At 38.0% G+C, this 20,268-nt stretch overlaps 1 protein-coding gene across 2 annotated transcripts in view; it reads left to right on the top strand.

The window, feature by feature from the left end:
* Window positions 1-11,905: 11,905 nt before the first annotated feature.
* Window positions 11,906-20,268, top strand: part of GRAMD2B (GRAM domain containing 2B) — a 48,992-nt gene continuing 40,629 nt past the window's right edge. For both annotated transcript variants that reach the window (XM_032095612.1, XM_032095611.1), the window contains exon 1: window positions 11,906-12,118. In XM_032095612.1, the coding sequence (XP_031951503.1) occupies window positions 11,994-12,118 (125 nt within the window). In that variant the 5' untranslated portion in view covers window positions 11,906-11,993. The remainder of the gene's footprint in view (window positions 12,119-20,268) is intronic.

Genomic DNA, 20,268 nt, shown 5'->3' with positions numbered 1-20,268 from the left:
AAGCCAAACGTGTCCTGGGCTGCATCCAAGGCATTGTGGGTAGCAGGGGAGGGAGGGGATTCTGCCCCTCTGCTCTGCCCTGGTGAGACCCCACCTGGAACACTGCATCCAGCTCTGGGTTTCTCAGCACAAGAAGAATGTGGACCTGTTGGAGCAAGTCCAGAGGAAGGCCAGGAAAATGATTAGAGGGTTGGAGCAGCTGTCATATGAGGAAAGGCTGAGAGAGTTGAGGTTGTTCTCTCTGGTGAAGGGAAGGCTCTGGGGAGATCTTATTGCAGCCTTCCAGTACCTGAAGGGAGCCTACGACAGATTTTTACAAGGGCATCAGTGACGTGACAAGGGAGAATAGCTTTAAGGTGAAAGCAAGTAGGTTTAGGTTAGGTATTAGTAAGAAATTCTTTACTGTGGGGGTGGCCAAGGCACTGGAACAGGTTGCCTAGAGAAGATGTGAATGTCCCATCCCTGGAGGTGTTCAAGACCAGGTTGGAATGAGGCCCTGAGCAATCTATCTAGTGGAAGATACCCCTGCCTCTGACATGAGGGTTGGAAATAAATGGTCTTTAAGGCCCTCTCCAACTTTTCTATGATTCTGATTCTATGAGTTCTGTACCTTAACTTTTATAGCCTACCTTATACATAACAAACCACAAACAGCCCCATCACAAAATAAGATACAGGTTATGTATCAGGATCTCATAAATATTCATACCTGGTGGACACATGTTATCTCTTATCCTGTAATCTCAAATGTAGAAAATGCAATATTGACACATAACATAGACAACATCGAGTAAAAAGCCGCATAATAAACATACTTTTTCTAGAAAGCAAAAATTTATGAAACATCCATTTATAAATTTCTTGATTTTGCACTAAAACTAACAACTCACAAAAAATAAATTATTAAGCACCTGTTTTGACATCTGGCTGCCTTCAGATATCAACTTCCTTGTTTGTTCCATCATTCTTGGCTCAAACACTTAAAGTAGCTCTAACTTAAATTCTTGTAAAAATAATCTAATGGCTAAAAAAAGCCACTTTATGAGAGTCAGAAGGGTGAATGACTCACAGTGGAAAACGTTTTCTTTGAAAAAAAGACCATTGCTGAAGAGCTCTGTTAACTATTCATAAATGCACTGCAGAGATAATCAAGAGCGTTCTCAAATAGGGAACCTTTGTAAAGGATGCTTTTAACTGAAATGTTATCAGAATAGTTTTCAGAACAATTAAACCAATCAATGAATTCTTAGAGATCCTGAACTCACCCCAAGCTGTAGAAAAGTCATGCACTAAATTTCTGCGTAATGCTTTCAAAACTGACTGCAGGATCTGCAGCCTATCATTTGCATTGGGCGCCATCCCAAGCACATGGGAACTGGTAGCTGCAGCACCAGCGAGAGAAGTGCGAGTGTGGGGCCCCTGACTGCGGCTCCGCGGGAAGAGAAAGGCGAACGCCCCGCAGCACAGGCCACCACGGTGGCAGGGACCACTAGATGGTGCTGTTCGCCCACATATTTAGTACTTTTGTCTTTGAAAAATATAAAAAAAACAGGACGGGAAAATGACCCGCTAAGGGCAGCGATTTTTGTAAAAAAATAAGAAAACAGCATAAAGTTTCAGAAGATTTTTTTTATCAGCTTTCTCCTCATCACTCATGTGAATGGTACTGGCCTCCATCACATCCCTTTCTTGAAGCAACATTAGATCAGAAAACTAAACCTTGGCCGGGGGGGCTTAGAGATATGTTCTCTCTTTTTTAACGGTTGTTCTCTAAAATAATCCAATTCTTAGGCTGCTCTAGTGATACTATGTATTACTCAACCATATATTAAATTATAGCCTGGAAGAGACTTCTGATTTTATTAATTCTACAAAATAGTCACATTTGAAAATAATTTACATTGCAAATTAAATAAAAAACAAAATCTAGATTGTAGGAAACAGAACATAACCTTTTGTTTTCCGAACCTTTTCCAGTTTTTCACTGATAAATATCATAAGTTCACTGCACACAAAGGGAATGTTTAGTTTTTCCAAATGGCTTATTCCATTTTATCTTCATTTCAAAGTAACAGTCTATACACTTCTATAAACCTTGAGGGCATAGCAGGGAGTGGCAAGGGGGAAATATATAGTATTTTTAGGAAGTTTTGGTGTAAAAATGGCAGCTTATCCACAAAATATGGTAATTTTGTCCTGGAAAAAGAAAGATACACACACACGTGCAAAAATTTATACACATAGGATTAGGTGGTGAGGAATAATGGGTTGAGTCACAGGGAAATTTTACTGAAGGGGCAGGGACAAATTGTGTAAAGCACTAAGCCATTAACATACAGCAGACTGCATCAGAAGAATAAGAGTTATAATGAAAGACGGTGGAGGTGTCTTTATTAGCAGACTCAGTGGAATTTAGAAAATAGGTTTCTTATTGCTGGAGGCCTAAATAAAGTTTGCAGAGAAGAATTCAATATAGCAATTGTAGATGGTCATGGAAGAATCACGTTACAACCTACCTTTCCTGGCTTCTCATGGAAAGCTCAGAAACAAGGCTGAAACCCAAAGTTAGCTTCAATATGTTAGGCAACTAACAAATTTGTCTGAGTAACAATACACAGATAGCAAATCTGCTGATGAAAACTGCTGTTATACGTGCAAACTTACCATCACACTTTTAGAACTTAGTACAAAACAGTGACTTTCAACGGTGTTTTTAAGGACATTGTTTTAGAGACAAGACAAGAGGATGTAGCCTCACGCTGTGCCAGGGGAGGTTCAGGATGGACATCAGAATGAAGTTTTTCACTAGAACAGTTATTAAGCATTGGAATGGACTGACCAGGGAGGCAGTGGGGTCACTGTTCCTGGAGGTGTCCAAGAAGAGACTGGACGTGGCCCTCAGTGCCATGGTTTACTTGTCATGGTGGTGTTCAGCCACAAGTTGGACCTGATGATCTTGGAGGTCTTTTCCAACTGTTGTGATTCTACAATTCTATCACAGGATTAATATAGCCTTAGAACGGTGGGCATAAAATACACAGTTCTTAAACTATGCAACAATTCTGATTATAAACCAAAATTGATTGAAAGTATGACTGCAGAGGTTTAATTTAATCTTTTGGATATAAAACTGACAAAAATGTTAAAGGTCACCAAGAAAACTTGCAAGTGAGAAAATAAAATGTTTCTGATATTTTCTTTCATTAACATGAATAACTTTCTACCAGATTACATTATTCAGCAAATTAATAGGCAATATTTATTATAATTTTTAATTGCTAGTAATTAAAAACAACATTAGTGAAGTTAAAGATATTAAAAGCCTTGAAGTATTGTTTCCAGTTTTACTGTGTCTTCTGTTTAAGCATAAACAGCCTTTGTTCACTTAGGGTATTACTATACTACCAATAACAAATTGACAGCTTGGCATAGCAAACTGACCTACAAAACATAGGTGTCAGCATAAAAGATTGTTCTGCACACATCAACAACTTCTTATGCTACTAGCTTACCAGGTAGCTTACAACATATTTTATTGTTCACTATAGAATACAGCATACTAGAGAGTAATGATGGGATGAAAATTTCAATTCCTCTAATTTTTAATTATAAACTATGTTAGCACTGAAAAGTAAAAAAGGGTTGTTGTATAATGTCAGATCTAGTAAACGTTTTTAAAGTGCTTCCTGATATTTTCAAACATGTTTCTAGATATACTAATTACTGATACAAATTTCTAGCTATACTAATACTGATACAAAGTTTTCAACTTTGCTGCACTAATCTGTTTTAAATTTGTTCACCCTCATTTAAGGGATAGGAAAATTTGCCATAAGAATATTAAAACAAATTTGTAAAAAACATTGCTAAAAACCTAAGCCCAGTTACCAACATCTGAAGAATGCATGCAGACATGGACTAACTAAAATTACCATGGTTCAGCTCCTTTAAGCAATACTATCTACTGCAAACTGATCCAAACCCTAGTTTTATGTAATTCGTCTAAAGTAGAAGGGTTTTCAAGGACATAGTCCTGTATTGCTGGTCAAATTGAAGAGCTGAAGTTTTGAAGGCTCTCCCTACCTCACTTATTTGAATGATATGGGCTGCTTGAACAGGCTTTTTAAACACTCAGCATTAATTGGTAACAGAGACTAGATTGAAATCAGTCGAGTTCTTTTAACCTTCCCCAAATACCCTCACATCTTCAAGTTTCACTTAATGTAATTCTAAAAACAGGTCTACTGTTACTCAGCTCTCACGGGTGGCATTAACTTCATTAGGTGCTGTTTGTACAATGTGTTAAGCTCCTCATTAGAACATGCACAGAGGTATTTTAGACTAATGAGGCTCTATTGTTATAACCTATCCCTGCTTAATTGCAATTTCTTTATAAGTAGCTGATGTGGTGCAAACTCTCTTCAATGGCAAATACTGGTACAACAATCAGTTTTAATTGATGGGTACTTTAAAATAAATCTTCCCATTAGGCTGCAGGTTGTATGCCTATTAGCCTCAGAGAATAAAAAATATTTTTAAAAGAAAAAAGAAAAGTACATGTGTCCACCCATGGACCCCACCCATCTGCAGAAGAGTGCTGCAGACTCCTTCCTTTTCTGGACCCCTACCACAGCCAGACACACAGCACCAACAGATGGGCTCTACAGCTACCAATGAGATAGAAGCATGGAATCATTTAGGCTGGAAAAGACCATCACTAAACCATGTCCTCAAATGCCACATCTATGGGTCTTTTAAATACCTCCAGAGATGATAGATTTCAGCTCACCACATCTGTATTTTCCAGCAGCAGCCTTCATCATCACCCTCAGTTCAGGTAATTCACTGCCTTCTCTCATGCTAGAAGAGAAGCAGACCCAGAGGTCAGTATAGACAGTCTACTCCCACAAGTGCACAGTCACAAGAGCTAAACTGTGGTATTGCAACAGTGCTTGTGGTGATAAAAGGGACAGATGAAATCACTGAACTTGCAAATGCCTCAGACAATGTTCTACACAGGACAAGTACATACAACAAATCACTTGGAATGAAAGAAATTAAGCAAATCAAGGGAAAAACAAAAGCAGAACCAAATAAAACAATATCCAGGTTGCAAACAGGAATTTTGTTTCTGAACAGTGTCAGTTCTGTGCTCTTCTGTGCCCTTCATGCAGGAAGGATGCGAGGCCTATGTAAATTTAAATCATACTAAATAGAATAGCTTCTTTTCCCTTCAAGGGAAAAGAAATGCACCTAAAGCTTTAGTTCTTCTTTTGCACTGGCAAGGCTCCTTCTAATTGTCATGACTGGGCAAAAAGTCTTTTGCTTTTAACACAGTTGAATAGAGAAAGACAGCAGATAAAACCATTTCTGTATATTCAGGGATAGAAGTTTACCTCTGAAAAGGCATTCCAAAGGAAAAAGTTTCTTTTCAACAAAACATGTCTTTTTATTTTATTTTCAGGAAGTACTCTACTGCACAATCACATAAGATTAATCTTGTATCTCTAACCCTTCCTCCTATTGTTTGTGTTAAATAAAAATATATGGTTAAGAGCTAGGAAGAGACCATATAAACAAGTGCAGGCAAATTCTGCTTGGGACTACATGAAAGCAGTAAACTACCACCATTCTTATAAACAGAAAAACAGGTTTAAAGTGCTTAAATTTCATGGATGTGTTTACTTTCCTCATGGACCAGTCTAATCAATTCCTAAGAAAATCAAAGCAACCAAATCCATGGGTTGTTCAGATCATCTGAATTGATTACTGTAGGCAAGTTTCTATCCAGTGAGGGTTTTCCACGGTTCCTACCTGCAAATTAAGTTCAGTGTTGTAGCACAGGGTTGTCTGACAGTGATTGGATCAGAATTCTGATGAAGCTTTTGTTCACCTGGGTGGGGCTTTGTATAATACCTCAAATGCCATTCCTGTTTAAATTATTTGCTACAATGACATATTAAGCTGACCTTGTTGGCTTCCTATTACCACACTGTTGTTGGTTTGCTGACATCTGTATTACCAGCTGCTATCTAATTGATGTTATCATGGTCTTGTGCATCTTCTTGGTGCTGCTTCTCTAGCTGAACATTGCGGGAGTTTCCTATTTTATTCACTAATGCCTTTGCCCATGCACCTCTTGAGAGGGGTGTCACTATACAGTCAGCAGTGATATTTTACACTCTACATACCAATACCTCATTTACCAAATGAAGTGTTTAATAAAGCAGAGGTCTAGCCAGGAGGCAGCTAGCTCACCACAAAGATGGCAGTAGTATGGATAACGAGAAATTTCCAACATTTCACAGTGCTATTCATTGAATTTATTTCTTCCTTTCATGTCAGTAGCCACCAGCTTGGTAAAATATTGTTACTTCTCATTCCTAGCAACATTTTACTCCAGGCCTGTCCATAATCTTCATCATTAATACAGACAGTTTGAAAACATGACCTGGACAAACTCATCAGATTCAGCTGTGTAAATAAAGATATTAGTATTAGTATTACAGTCCTGAAGAGAATAGATCAATTCACATTTTTTAGTGCAGGGACTGATAGTACTGCAAGACTCAAGGTATCATTTAGAGAATGGGAAACACAGCCATTTACAAAGCTGAATTTATTTAACTTTTTATAGTATACCCTACAAACAGTCTTTATTAATAGCACTGGTCTTTCAGTCAACCAGATGAAGTATTTTTTTTTCTTCTTAATAACAAACCCAAGTCTCTCGCTCACAGAGGGCAACAAACCCAGGGGTTTTTTTTCTCAGACACTTTTTGTCTTATATTTGCTTATCAGCCTCAGGTGCCCAAGGATTAAGGCTTGAATTTTTAGACTTCAGTGTATCCTTATGTTAAAAGAAAATTTTGCAAAGTCTCATCTTCTAAGGTAAAGTTGCCTTTATTAACCCCACCACATTAGACTGTCTTCTCCACCCCAATGGCTTTCTTCCAAGTTCATTGGGTGAGGGTTTGTTTCTTAAAAAAGCTTTTCCTGCCTGGAAGTAGAGGCTTCCAAACACAAATGTGCACCTCCAAATGTTAAGCATAAGGGAGTTCCAGGATGAGGAAGGGAATTGGAAGTTCATACACTGGAGTAAGCAAAACAGCATCTACTGAGGTACCACCATGCAAGGGAGCAGAAAAGACATAGTTTTTAAGAGCATGTTCCTACAGGATTACTGAAAATGGTCACTGGCTTCCACAAACATGGATGCCACACAATTCATTTCATTTCTATGTACCTCTAGGTGTAATTCTTCTATGCTACATATTCGTCTACCTCTCTCACTCCACCCCACCAGTTTTCTGCCCCTTGCTCCACAGATTTGTCTGTGGTTCTGGTCCCATGCAGCATTCAGAGTAGCACAGGAGAAGGCACAACAATCCTACATATCTGTCCATAGCATCCCACATACTCAACACAGCATTTGTGTAAGTTCAAGCAGAAACAGCACAACTGAGTGTATCTCACTATTGCATATCAAGCATTGAGTAGAACAGATCAAACCCCACTTCAAGAGGAAAACCAAGAAATCTAAGATCAGGAAAAGGAACAGAATATCAAAAACTAGATATAAAATTTATCTAAAAATGTCCAAACTGATTTTAGAGTGAACAACATGTAACCCATATTTCCTTCTGGAATTATCTGCAGAAAGGTGGACTTTTCACATGTCCAATTCAGAGGAAAAAAAATACTAGTTTTTGCACAGACTTGGTCCAAGCAGGAAAAGAAAAAATTGAGACAGTCCTAACCATGAAAGACAATGTCGGTTCAGAATCAGAGCAGCTGCTTCTGCATATACCTCAGAAAAATTATGCGAGTTAAACCCATAAAGAAGAACTCACCTCCCGATTATTCTAGGGATCATAACAGACTAATTATGCAGCCCAATTTACAGGCCAGTAAATTCTGAGACTCAGAACAAACTGATAAAATGACCACTCCCTGCTCCTTACTAAAAAAGCTGTGAGGTTAGGTGGCCACACTCCAGCCAAGATGTAAACTCTTGTAAGATTGTACATAATAACATTCACTACTATCTCAAATCACTAGTATGACCTTCAGCCACAAGTTCAGCAGCTGATTTATTGTTCACTTGGTTCATTCCTGGATGGTAATAAAATTGAATGTTTTGTTCAAAAAATACTTCCTGACATCTCTTTACATACTTTGCGTAACAGCATCTCCCTGTGTCATCACTTCAACTTGCAATATTTAGGCAGTTTCTTAGCAGTCACCTATCACAAGGCACAAAGGCCTTCCTAGCATAAATGAAATCTCTTGCTCTGAATACCCAGATTTCATCACTTTTTTGTTCCTATATGATAACATAAGAACATTTACTAAAGACATAAGGACTTAAAATGGGTGTAACATTAACATGGCATTGTTAATATATTTCTGAATATCTGTATCTTCAGAAGAAATACTCCAGGGATTGAGAAAGTAAAAATAATCTATCATTTCTTTTCCTGGAGTAATTCACTTTATTGTAAATGAAAAAAAAAAAAAAAGGAAAGACAAAAAATCACTGTAGTCATGAGGAAAAAAAAAAAAGAAAAAGAAAATACATTTTTTCAGACAAGCTCTAAACTTCTAGTGACAACTGCTGCAGACTGAAAATGAAATTGTATGAGGTTCAAGGACACCAGCCACATTTTTTTCCCCCTCTGCCTGCCTGTCAGAAACAATTGCAACAGTCCTAGACTCCACAAGATATAGTCTAGCTGATATGCGATAACAGAGTGTCAGTGACAAAGGTCAGCATTAAAGGGCATAGCTTGATAATTGAGAAAAATAAGGATACACTTGGCCAAATATGCATATGGTATACAAGAAAAGTAGATTAAAGGAAGAGGAACTCAAGAAATAAAGGGAAAAGTTGTTTTCATTGTATGAGACAGCAAGAGACAGAGTAAAGAAAAAGGTACTCAAGCTTACAAGCCACTGAGCTACCAGTTTCTTCAGAACATGAAGAACAATTCTCTGGGGAGAAGTCCGTGTACAGCAGATAGCCACATCACCAGGAGTATCAACTTCTTCCCACACCTGATCCATCGCATCAGAAAGAGAAAAGATACTGGTGTCTGTTAACTACTTCTAAGAGGTCTGAAGTTAGCAGCTATGAAAATTAGTTCTGTATCTGCCCCACATCTCTACTGGTGACATTTCTGCAAGCATCTAAACCTTCCCTGAAAATGTTTATGGATACCAGGAATCAGAAAGACAGGGAGTGATCAATGCTTTAAAAATTTGCCTAGTGGTTATAAACTACAAGGTTTTCATATCCTTGCATCAAAATAGGGCAATCCCAAAGACGATAATACATCTTAGATACACTTGGAATAAAAATTGCATGATTTCAAGTCTTATACAGGCACCATCAGGTCAGCCCTTTTGGCCTTCTAACTGCAACCAACCATCTACTATTTTCCAGCCCTAAAAGGATCTCCAAAACAGCTCAAGATCACAGTTGTGCAGACACCAGAAATCAATAGTAAACTCAGTTTGTATGGGCCTGAGAGTAAGGAGAGAAAATCGTCTCTTGAGCGTACAATAACAGCACTAGCACCACTACCTCTCTGTTCCCTCTAGAAATGCATCTTGTAGGCCTGCTCCTCCTCTTTTCATCAATCCAGGCAGTTACTGCGGCAACATTCAAGACAGATAAGACCTCTTAATAAGCAGGAGGAGTGAGAGTCTCAAGGCACTGTGACAAAAACCTGTTTTTCTTCACATGACCATACATAACACCAGTTGTCACTACAACAAAGCTCCTGAGGTGGAATTGGCAGTGTTAGATTTACAGATGGACTTGATTTAAATAATTCTGTGATTCTGTGTAGTCAGGCCTGAGCTGACCTAAACTAGCTCAATAACACCAGCTGTGTAGGCACAAGCACTTAACTCCCCAGCCTAGTACTTGACCTGGTTAGCACTGCACTAGCGTGGCAAACCTAGAAACCTATCAGTACAGGCATATGCAAGTAGTCATAATTGCAGGCTGGAAAGCATAGAATTATCACTTACTATGGTGATATGGGATGGAAAACAGTAGTTTAGAAGCAGGCACTGTACCCTGTACAAAACTGCAAGACTTGACTGCTTTGTAGAACAGCAGCAAAGATGCATAAATTTGAAGGAAGGAATTATGTCATAGTTGTTCCTTGCTAAGAATGTTCCTGCAATTACCCATTTGGGGAAAAATTCAATTGCCCTCTCACTGTAATTGCTCTTTAATATACAGAAAGAACACAGTTGCCATTCTGACTTTTAATAAAGGGATTGCATTACATTTCACTGTACAAATAGATTGTTTTCAAAGATAAATACGTCATATTAATGATTTACAAGCTCACTACATCACTTAAGTTTTCTAAAGAGTATTACGAATGTTTCTTTCTTTGAAAAGAATAAAGACTTCCTATCCTAAGGGAATAGATATGAACAACACAACAGAGCCAAGGCAAATTCTTCTTGTGACTAGAGAAGGAAAAAGTTTCTGTATTTGTTGAAGGTTATATCACTTGTTTTATGGAAGAGTAATAAAGTACAGAGATTTCTTTCTACTTAGGCACCCCTGGGTTTGTAGCGTATGATCACACAGGATCAAGCGCAGAGTAACAAAAAGGCTTAGATAGCAAGAAACCAAACATGTACAGCATCTCAAGGAGGCATTAATTCAGATTCCAAGTAGCTTAAATACACCTCCTTAAGTCCAAGTTTCATGGGGAATACTTAAGATGATGAAAAGCATGTATTTATTCCTGTTCTTCCTTTTTTCTTTAAAGTCTTCTCACATTTATTTGGAATTTTCACTTCCAAGGAAGTAGCTGTTTCATCTTTACCTTCCTTAGCTGTTATGTTAATCCTGTATTTCAATAGTTACTGTTTCACACATTTATAGATTTCATTACAATTTGCTTAACACTGATCACAAACAAATTTTATATTAAAAAAAAGACTAGGTATTTAGTTATGCAAAGAAACCCAAAATAAAAGAAATTTAAAAAGAGAGAAAGACATCAGTTTGCTTAGATGTCTTGTGTTTACAAAAAAAAACCTGTGAACAGTCCAAATGGATTTGTACTATTTCACAAGCTGTCTATAGATGCTGAGAACAGAAAGAGTGCATTACATTAAACAATTTTGGTCAGTCTCAGACAAATCTTCATTACCATGCAGGTCTGAGATGAAGTTTAACAGAATTTCTAAATGCCTTGGGTGCTAAATCAGTCTATAAGAGGATTTGCAATATAAAGAAAGATTGCCAATTGTTTCATTGACTAACCAAATCATTATAGTAATCTTCAACAAACAGAAACCCATGTAAGTTTGTAGTTAATGTTTGCCAATTCCTATAGAAAAACTGATTAGACAAACTGGTTTTGTCCAGTTGGGTTCCTGTGCATTGAGAATTAAAATACTACCTGTATTTAAATTGAACTGCAGTGAGTTGACTTCACAGCAGCTACATGCACACATGTGGACCAATTTGTCACCAGAGAAGTGCAATATAATAATTTTGGCATGTCACAACACATGGATGTCACTTCTTAAACATATACAAGTATGTTATTCGGACTTGGATACTTAGGTAGGTAATTCACAAAGTAGAATTTATGATGGAACACGTAAGAGTTTTAGTTAGAAACGTGAAAACAAAACATCATTTGAAACAGAGTTCTTCTTTTACATTTCTCAATTCATTAAAACAAGTTATTGTTATTTATAATGAAATTTCAAAAACACAGTTCACCTAGATTTGATGAGTTTTGTTTACAAGTAAACTTATGAAGTCCTGCAGATAAAAAAAAAACTCCCTTATGATGTCACAACACTGCGTTACTCATTAACTGGTTTTTAAACTTAGTTCGAGCTGGAGTTGCACCAAGACAGCACTTCCTACAGCAGTGAAAAGTTGTGTGTTTCAAGGATCGCTCTAGAATTGAACTTCCCTAAGTCCAGCAGTTAGCTCCATTAAAATGCTGAAAAAAGGAAGCTCCTTGGAGGACTCAGTTTTTCATTCTGAAAGTCAGAACAGCTTCCGAAAGTCAAGTAATGACACCCCAGCCAGTCCTACGGAGAGCGTTGGATCCGTATTTATAAGGTAAATCCTAATATGTTTGAGTGTTTCACATGTGCTCGATGATGGGGGAACAGGGCAGCAACATGAGAGGGCACTGGAACAAAAGCACTTACAAAAATACCCAGATAAGGAAGCTTAATATGAGTATGCAATGCATGCAGAGAAGGTAATTTCGCATATGTTACTGATTCCACTGGGAAGGGGAGCACTACTGTAAAGGAGAAACTTGTAAGGCAGGACAAAAGGGTATTGTTTTCTCCTTCCTTATCTATTTACACTGAAATTGACTGAAACCAATGACGGTTTTCATTTCCATTTTTGAATGTGTATAACACTATATACTAGTGAAACTCAAGTTTTAAAGTGACCTCTATGGGATCACCCAAATACCTACAATATTTAATCTCTGTACAAAACAAATGTAAACTTTTTTAGATCAGGGAGTTTAACAAAATATTTTCATGTGTGTTTTGGCCTAAAGGAACTTCATAATGTTCATTAAACTAATTTGCAAGATAAATGCCACTTTATTCACAAGAAATATTCATGGAAGTAGAACACTTGCTAAATGAATACTGGTAAAGGGTTTCCTGATAGAACATCACAAAAAAAAAAAATTAGGGAAAATCTGTTTTCCTACTTTGGAAGGGTGGACTTGTTGAATTCTCGCTCTGGTGGATTTCATTGCAATGCAGAGTTCTGGATAAATCATGCGTATTTTAGACAGCACGGACAAATGAGGGAAGGCAACATCAAAGGGTTACTGGCACTTACCACTTATCCTTCCTCATCTACTGCGGGAGCAAGACAAGTAAACACCCATAATACTTATATCAACCCATCATGAATACAGGAGCTTAGAAAGCTATTCAAAATACCTTGAGACATTTATTGGTTCTTAATCTGCGTGAAAATTCTTTGCTAAAGTCTGGTCTTTAATTGTTGCATGGTGCCAAACAACTCTGAAGAGTGATTTGGAACCTCTACACAGCCTTTGTGTTGCTGAATTACATTTCTTTGTGGCTGTGCACAGATTCTTTATATGGGGTGACAGATCTTACCACTAATTGGGTCACTACTATAAATGAGTCTGTTGGCCTCATTTTTTCTCTTTTGAAATGTTATTAGGGCCTTTTAATATTATATCTGCATACTATCCTTTCTTCCAACTTGAATGTCAGAGAGATAATGTCCAACAGTTTGAACAGATAATAGAGAATCAGAAATTTTAAGTTTTAATTAGAGGTTTTAAAGGCTCTTATCTAGAACTAATCACTTAGAGCTTGTTTAAAAAGAATACATCTCTTTTCATATGCTTTTTGATCTCATCTTCCAGTTAGGTTTGGGACATACAGTGGTATATGGAGGGTGCAACACAAGCTGGCAATGTTTAACCACTTCCTAATTTGGACAATATAAATTTTGTCCTCTTTCCTGTGTCTTGTCCAGAACACTGGGCAGACAGATTTACCTACTTTTTTATTTATCACTAGATAACCTGTACACAAAAAGCTGCCATATATGCTGTGGGGGCAACGTGACTGGCCCTTACAAAGAACAGAGTCCTTTACCCCAGATTTCTCAATAATCAACCTGCCTGCCAAGTATGGAGTGGTAGGGGCAGGCCTTCTAGAAATCCAGTTTACTCAGTTGCTGGTTCAGTAAGGATAACATGATCATAAAACCCTGCTGTGAAACCATACCTCTATCAATAGCAAAGATGGAGTAGAAGGCTGCAAATACAGACAATCTAATAAGAAGGATGCATGATAGCACACAATGAGCTAGGAGATGGACTGAGCTCTCACCAAACTTGCTTTTCATGTGCTTGTCGCAGTCATGATACACTTACTGAAAATGAGCCACATGAAAAATCAGGGAAAATGCTTTTGGGAAAAATAAATGCAGGCTCTGCATTTTTAGGTACTATTTTCAATACAGTCCTGTTTATTTGGAGCATATTTTCCATATATGAAGATACATCCACAGAGAAAATTTACTATATTAATGATTGTTCTTGTTCATACTAATTATTCATGCCTGAGGACAAAAACTGACTATACGCCTAAGTTTTTATATACGTCTGTTTTCACCTCACTGTAATTGGCACCATGTGGATGAGCATGAATTTGGCAGAAACCAGGGAGTTATTAACATTTCATAAAGGGGAGCTCACAGTTTATCACCATGGCAGCATGTTATTCCTGACATAGAGCAAAACTGATTTCAGAAGCAAATTAAGACTCTGGAGCTAAAGCTGAGGTGTCAGCCATGCATTATAGATCAGAAATTCATATTGATAAAAGTATTGGCCACATGTGTATACAGCATTTTATCAGCATGAATGTATAGAGTTGTTCTGACATTAGAACAAAACATATTCCAGTATGCCAGATCAAAATATGGACTAAAATAATAGGGATCTCAAGCTCCCATTTGGAGCCCATCCCTGTAATATGAGTCTGTTATAACCCTGTTATCCACCTCTCCTAAAATTTAGAAAAATCTCAAGGCTTTTGGTTTTGAACAATCTTCAGAGTGATTCTAAAAAAAACCCCAAACATATTAAACACAAGAAAACTAGTTTTTTCAGCAATTTAGATGAGGACTACAGACCACCAGCTCTGTGAATGTCATAATGCTATGTATGTTTATGCCAATCGTAGCAATAATCATGCTGGTTATATATTAAATGCTTGTAGAAAAAAAAAAAAAGATTCAGCATTTGTCAGTAACACTGATATTAGGCAAAAATTATAAACATTTTTTTTTTAATTACAGAAAAATGTACAGCACGGAGAGATTTGTTTGCTAAATGCAGTCTCATGAAAATAGGAGTCAAAAGGGTCCTCGACTCTAGTCCTGACCCGGAAGCTCATTTGGTGCTTTACAATATGCAAATAAATTAAATGCAGTTCTCCCTTATTGCACTTGTGATCTGGTATTAATATTTACCTATCTTTTGCTTACAACAAAATAACAGAAAAACTCTGTAACAACTACTAACATAAACTTTAAAGATGGTTTTCTTACAGATGGGTTTTTGTTTGGACAAAAAAAGGAACCCTACATCCAGATTTTCTCTCTGAAGATTTTTGACAGAAAACTTTTTTTTAAGGAAATTCTGCATTGAAATTATACTTCTCAGAATCTTCCAATGTACTGCTGTAAGACTGAGACTTAGTTCAGATTAATTTAAGAAGTCACATTAAAAAGATAGGCACATACTCCCTTCTAAAATGTGTGTTGTCTTTATAGCTGAATTATGAGCACCTGAAACACTGGCAACCCCTTTACTGCTCAATGGCTTGCATCTGGGATTTGGCATTCACTCTTTGTGGCCTGACTATGAAGACATATTTACACTTGTTTTAGTTTCTTTTTCCCCCAAAGTAATAGCTCTAAATGAAACAGAAAAGTAACTGTATAAGCTCAGTCGAATAGCTTATTATTCACAACCCCATCTATGTAAAGATTGTGAGAAAACTGACAGTATGATTAACTCTTACACATTCTCCTATGCTCCTCACTTTAACCTTCCTCTTCTAAAAGTAAGAATAAACATTTCCTAAGCTTCTGGAAAGTCTGGGCACTATATTTTCTTGTGGAAGATTCAATTTATCCTCAAAGAAGATGGTTTTCATTTTCTTGGTACTTAATGTACCATACTGCAGCACTTCAGAGACTGCCAGATGACCAAAGGTTTCTTTCAACAAAATGATCACTGTAGTTACAGATATCATGAATATTTGCATGCACTCAGGCACATCTGGTACCAAAAAAGATCCACATGTATTCCTTTATGACACACAGATTGAGTAATTACATATGTTGCATGCACATTATTCATTAGATGCAAATCACCTGTTTGATACCCTAAACATACAGCTGTAGCTGGATTGAAATTTCTGTCCAAGTCATCAGGATACAGAGATGTCACACTTGGATGTTGTCCAGGATTTCCTTGGACATTTATAATCAGAGGATGACAAACCAAGTTAATGTGACCCACCAGAGCAGAACAAGCAATATTTACACTTATATTTTTCAACATAGCTGGACAATATATTAAATGCGAACATACATTTCTTTTATTATAAATAGAAATATCTTTTTTTAATTATAAATGGAGAAAGCAGATTTCGCTGCCATGAGATTTAATACAACCATTTTAAATTACAAGATCTAGGCATCACCTTATTGTAATATGTTAGCATTGCCATCCATGACGCATCCAGGACAATATACTGCATGAAAATATGCCACAACTGCTCTTTATTTTTTTTTATCATGAGCTGAGAGGAGACACTGACTTGTGTGTTTTTCAGAAAAATGCCAGCTGGCTGAGTGCTTTCTCAAAGCTAGCAGAACCGAACTGTTACATATCACAAGGTTGCTTTTTCCAGAATGTAAGAAAGTTGCCATGGACAATTTGGAGAGAGATGAATATTCCTTTATTTCACCAGTTCCACTAAGTTTTGCCATTAATCCTCCTTCCCACACTGTTCTTTTGATCAACATGGCACCATAAGAGTGGTGAGGATCACAGCATGCAGTGTGTCTTCTATGACTCTAAACAGGTCATTGTGGAGGTCATTGGTACCAAAATGGCAGTAAATGTGGTGACAAGTACATGTGCAATGTGTTACATATTCACTTAGAGGTGGGCTGACACCATACTATGAAATCCACAGAAGTTTTGTGTGGCAGTCTCTCTCCTTTTCCCTGCTGGGTGTTACAGCACGATTGTAGCGCAGTCTAGTTCACCCAATTGTTTCAGTGCAGAGCCACAAGGAACAGCCCCGGCATGCCTCACCATTTGTGATAAGTGCTCCAACTAGCTTTCAGACCATCTTACTTCTTTTGCCTGATGCACTGCCCTGTCCAAAGGGAAGTTCAACCAATACAGTAATCCAGGCTAGCTTACACAAGAAAACAGGAATTGATAGGCAGATAAGACTTCCAGTAAACAGCTCAGAAAAAAAATATGACCTGATATGGGTATCTATAAAGTAATCTCAACTTTTAAAAACAAATAAATTACTAAACTCTTAATCCAGGCAAGGAACAAGACTCAACTGGCCAAAACTGCTTTTCACTCCTCACAAAACTGCACCACTCGCTGTGTTCGGGCCCTGGTTATCTTTCACAGACCATTTTGGACCTTGGCTCCATCTTTTGAGCATACTTGAGTAACTTGAACACTGTTTTTGAACATTCCTGCTTGAGTCAGGAGTATAATCAACACCAGATCAGATCAGGTATGGCTTTGTCTAATTGGGTCTTGTACCCTCCGAAGACAGAGACCATAGCCTCTCTGGGCAATTTCTTCCAAGGCTGCACCACCTTTTTAGTCCAGTTACTTTGTCTTTTCTAGTGTGTATCTCCCAAGCTGTAAGCCTGGTTTCACTGTGATTTGTGGATGACCTGTCTATATTCTAGAAATTAGAACTTTTTCCCTGTTTTGACATCTTTCTAAATGTCTATTAGTTTGTGTCTCATACTATCAGAGCTCCTATTTCTGTAGTATCTAACATAAGACTGCTTTATTATCACATTTCAAATATAAGGACTTAGCAGGTCTTTCAACACTTAATGGCTTCCAAGGCATTTGCATAGCTTTCACAGAATCCTACCAATGCAGAATATCATATAGAAAACTGAAGACAAGACATATATAATGACCTATTATGCAAAAGTACCTGTATCCAGGTACTATTAAGGCTGTATTTCTTAATACATATTTGCACCTGCCAAGAAATACAGAAGAATTCTCTACTGAGGAGAAATGTGTTCCAAGTATATAGAATGCTTGTAATCACTCTACTCATTTTCTGCTTTGTTACTTTCCAAGGAAGTTTCCTCACATTCAGGCATGTTGATACTTGGCATATGAACTGAAAAATACTTTATGAACATACTCAATGACTGTACTGAAATAAACCTTGTTGATTAAGACAATCTTTAACAGTGTTTTTCAGCGAGATTGTTTTTTTTATAATTCAACAGCAATATCCTGGCCATTAATCTCTAGGCATGGGTAGCAGTTTCACTGCTTTTTATACTGACCTTTCTAGTGTGTCTTATTAGGCTCTTTTACTCTTTCTTTCTTCATGTCCTTCAAGATACGATTCATAACTATTCTGATAAATTGAGGAAACAGACTGGAAAGAAAAAAAAACAGAGCAGAATGAGCAAAGGATACGTAGACCATCATACTTAGTCAAAGTCTTACAATTTGCTGCCAATGCACTAGAGAACATCTCAGCTGACCTTTATAAAAGCTTCATTAGGTCATAGTGGTTGAACACTAAACCTGAGCCAGCCTCACCCTGTTGTGAAACACAAACACTTTACTGCAAAATATGACCAGTGGTACTGTGTATAGGACAGATGACATAATCTTTTAAACTCCTCTCTACACAGCCTTCATAAGACTACTGGTGTCCAGCCTGGGGGATGACACTTCAGAAAATACCTGAATTTACGAGGGGCAGTTCATAGAAAAAGAGGCAGTCCAAACCCACAATTTATACGTTTTATCTCAGACTAAAGATAAGATGAAAATGAGGAGAAACAGGAGACAGGTTTTCACTGTTCTTCATAATGAATAAATTAAGAAGTAATGGCTTTAGATTTTAGCAACAAGGATTCAAAACCATGTTAAGCACAGACAACATCCCCTGGATGACAGCAAACACTGGAATTGGCTGCCTGGACACACTGATGGCTTTCAAGAACAACTTTTACAGGAGGCTTGTCAGGAGGGACACAGGAATAGCTTGGGACAGGGAGTGAACTCAATGACCCAGTGAGTTTCTCCCCATTCTGCTTTTCTGTGATTTCAAATGTATCTTAAATCTTTTTATTTTGCAATGAAAGTTTTTTCCTATTGTTTCATCTCTAATTTTTTATCATTTGCTGTGTTATACATAATGTTGAAGGTCCTAATTACTGAAAATGCCAAATCCCCTCTGAGGTTTAATGTACTTTTCAGAGCAAGAACATGTGAATTTTTGTCTATATGGCATCACCAGTACTGCAGGCACTGAACAGTAATCAGTAACTTTATAGTACGCTGTCAGGGTCTCCCCCCCCCCACCATGTAGCCCTGGGAGAGGGCCTCCGGGCAGGAGACATGGGGTTTACCTAGCCCCTGGTCAGCCTCGTTCCCCATTGGTTGAAGAATCTTCTAACTTACGAGAGGTGTAGGCAGGCCCATTATCCATTTTGATTTCTTCAGGGACTCCCAGGGTGGCAAAGGCAAGGAGAAAATGCTTGATGACGTGGATGGCATTTTCCCCTGCATGGGCTGACGCAAACACTGCCCCAGAAAATGTGTCGACTGACACGTGCATGTATTTGGATCTCCCAAAGGATGGGAAGTGGGTTACATCAGTTTGCCACAATTGGCAGCTGTTCAGATTGCGGGGGTTGACTCCGGTACCCATAGATGGTATTTGGTAGTTCTGGCAGTTCGGGCACGTTGCAATGATAGCTTTTGCTTGATCTTTTGAAAGCTTGAACATTCTGACGAGTGCAGGAATGTTTTGGTGAAAAAATGCATGTGACAACTTTGCCTGGGCAAAGATGTCAGGGACGTTTGCAGTCTCTGCTGGCATGGCCAGTGCATCTGCTCTCCTGTTCCCTTCGGCAATGGGACCAGGGAGGTCAGTGTGTGACCTCACATGCATAATGTAGTAAGGCTGTTTTCTGTGCGAGATTAAATGGATTAATGTAGAAACCAATTGGTATAATTTTTGGTTGGAGACCTCTTTTAGAAAAGCATGTTCAGCCCTCATAGCTATGCCAGCGACATAAGCTGAATCTGTGACCAAATTAAAAGGTTCATCTTTAAACTTCTCAAAGGCTCTTTGAAGGGGACGGCTGCTAACTCGGCAATCTGTGAAGATCCCTCTACTATTTGAATATCAGACTCCCATTTTTGAGTATTGGGTTGTCTCCAAGTCATGACAGACTGATGTGACGAGCCAGACCCATTGGTAAAGACAGTCAGAGCTTTGAGAGGTTTTCTACTTTGGATTAATTTTGGAATCAATTTAAAGGCTGCATCATGGTAGAAAAGTCTATGTTTTGGCATGTGGATGGAAATTTGGCCTGTGTAGCTTTCTAGGGCGGACTGGAGGCTCTCATTGGTCTGGAGCAAATGC

This window comes from Corvus moneduloides, chromosome Z (assembly GCF_009650955.1).
Source record: "Corvus moneduloides isolate bCorMon1 chromosome Z, bCorMon1.pri, whole genome shotgun sequence".
Lineage (NCBI taxonomy): Eukaryota > Metazoa > Chordata > Aves > Passeriformes > Corvidae > Corvus > Corvus moneduloides.
This window is presented reverse-complemented; position numbering and strand designations above follow the sequence as displayed.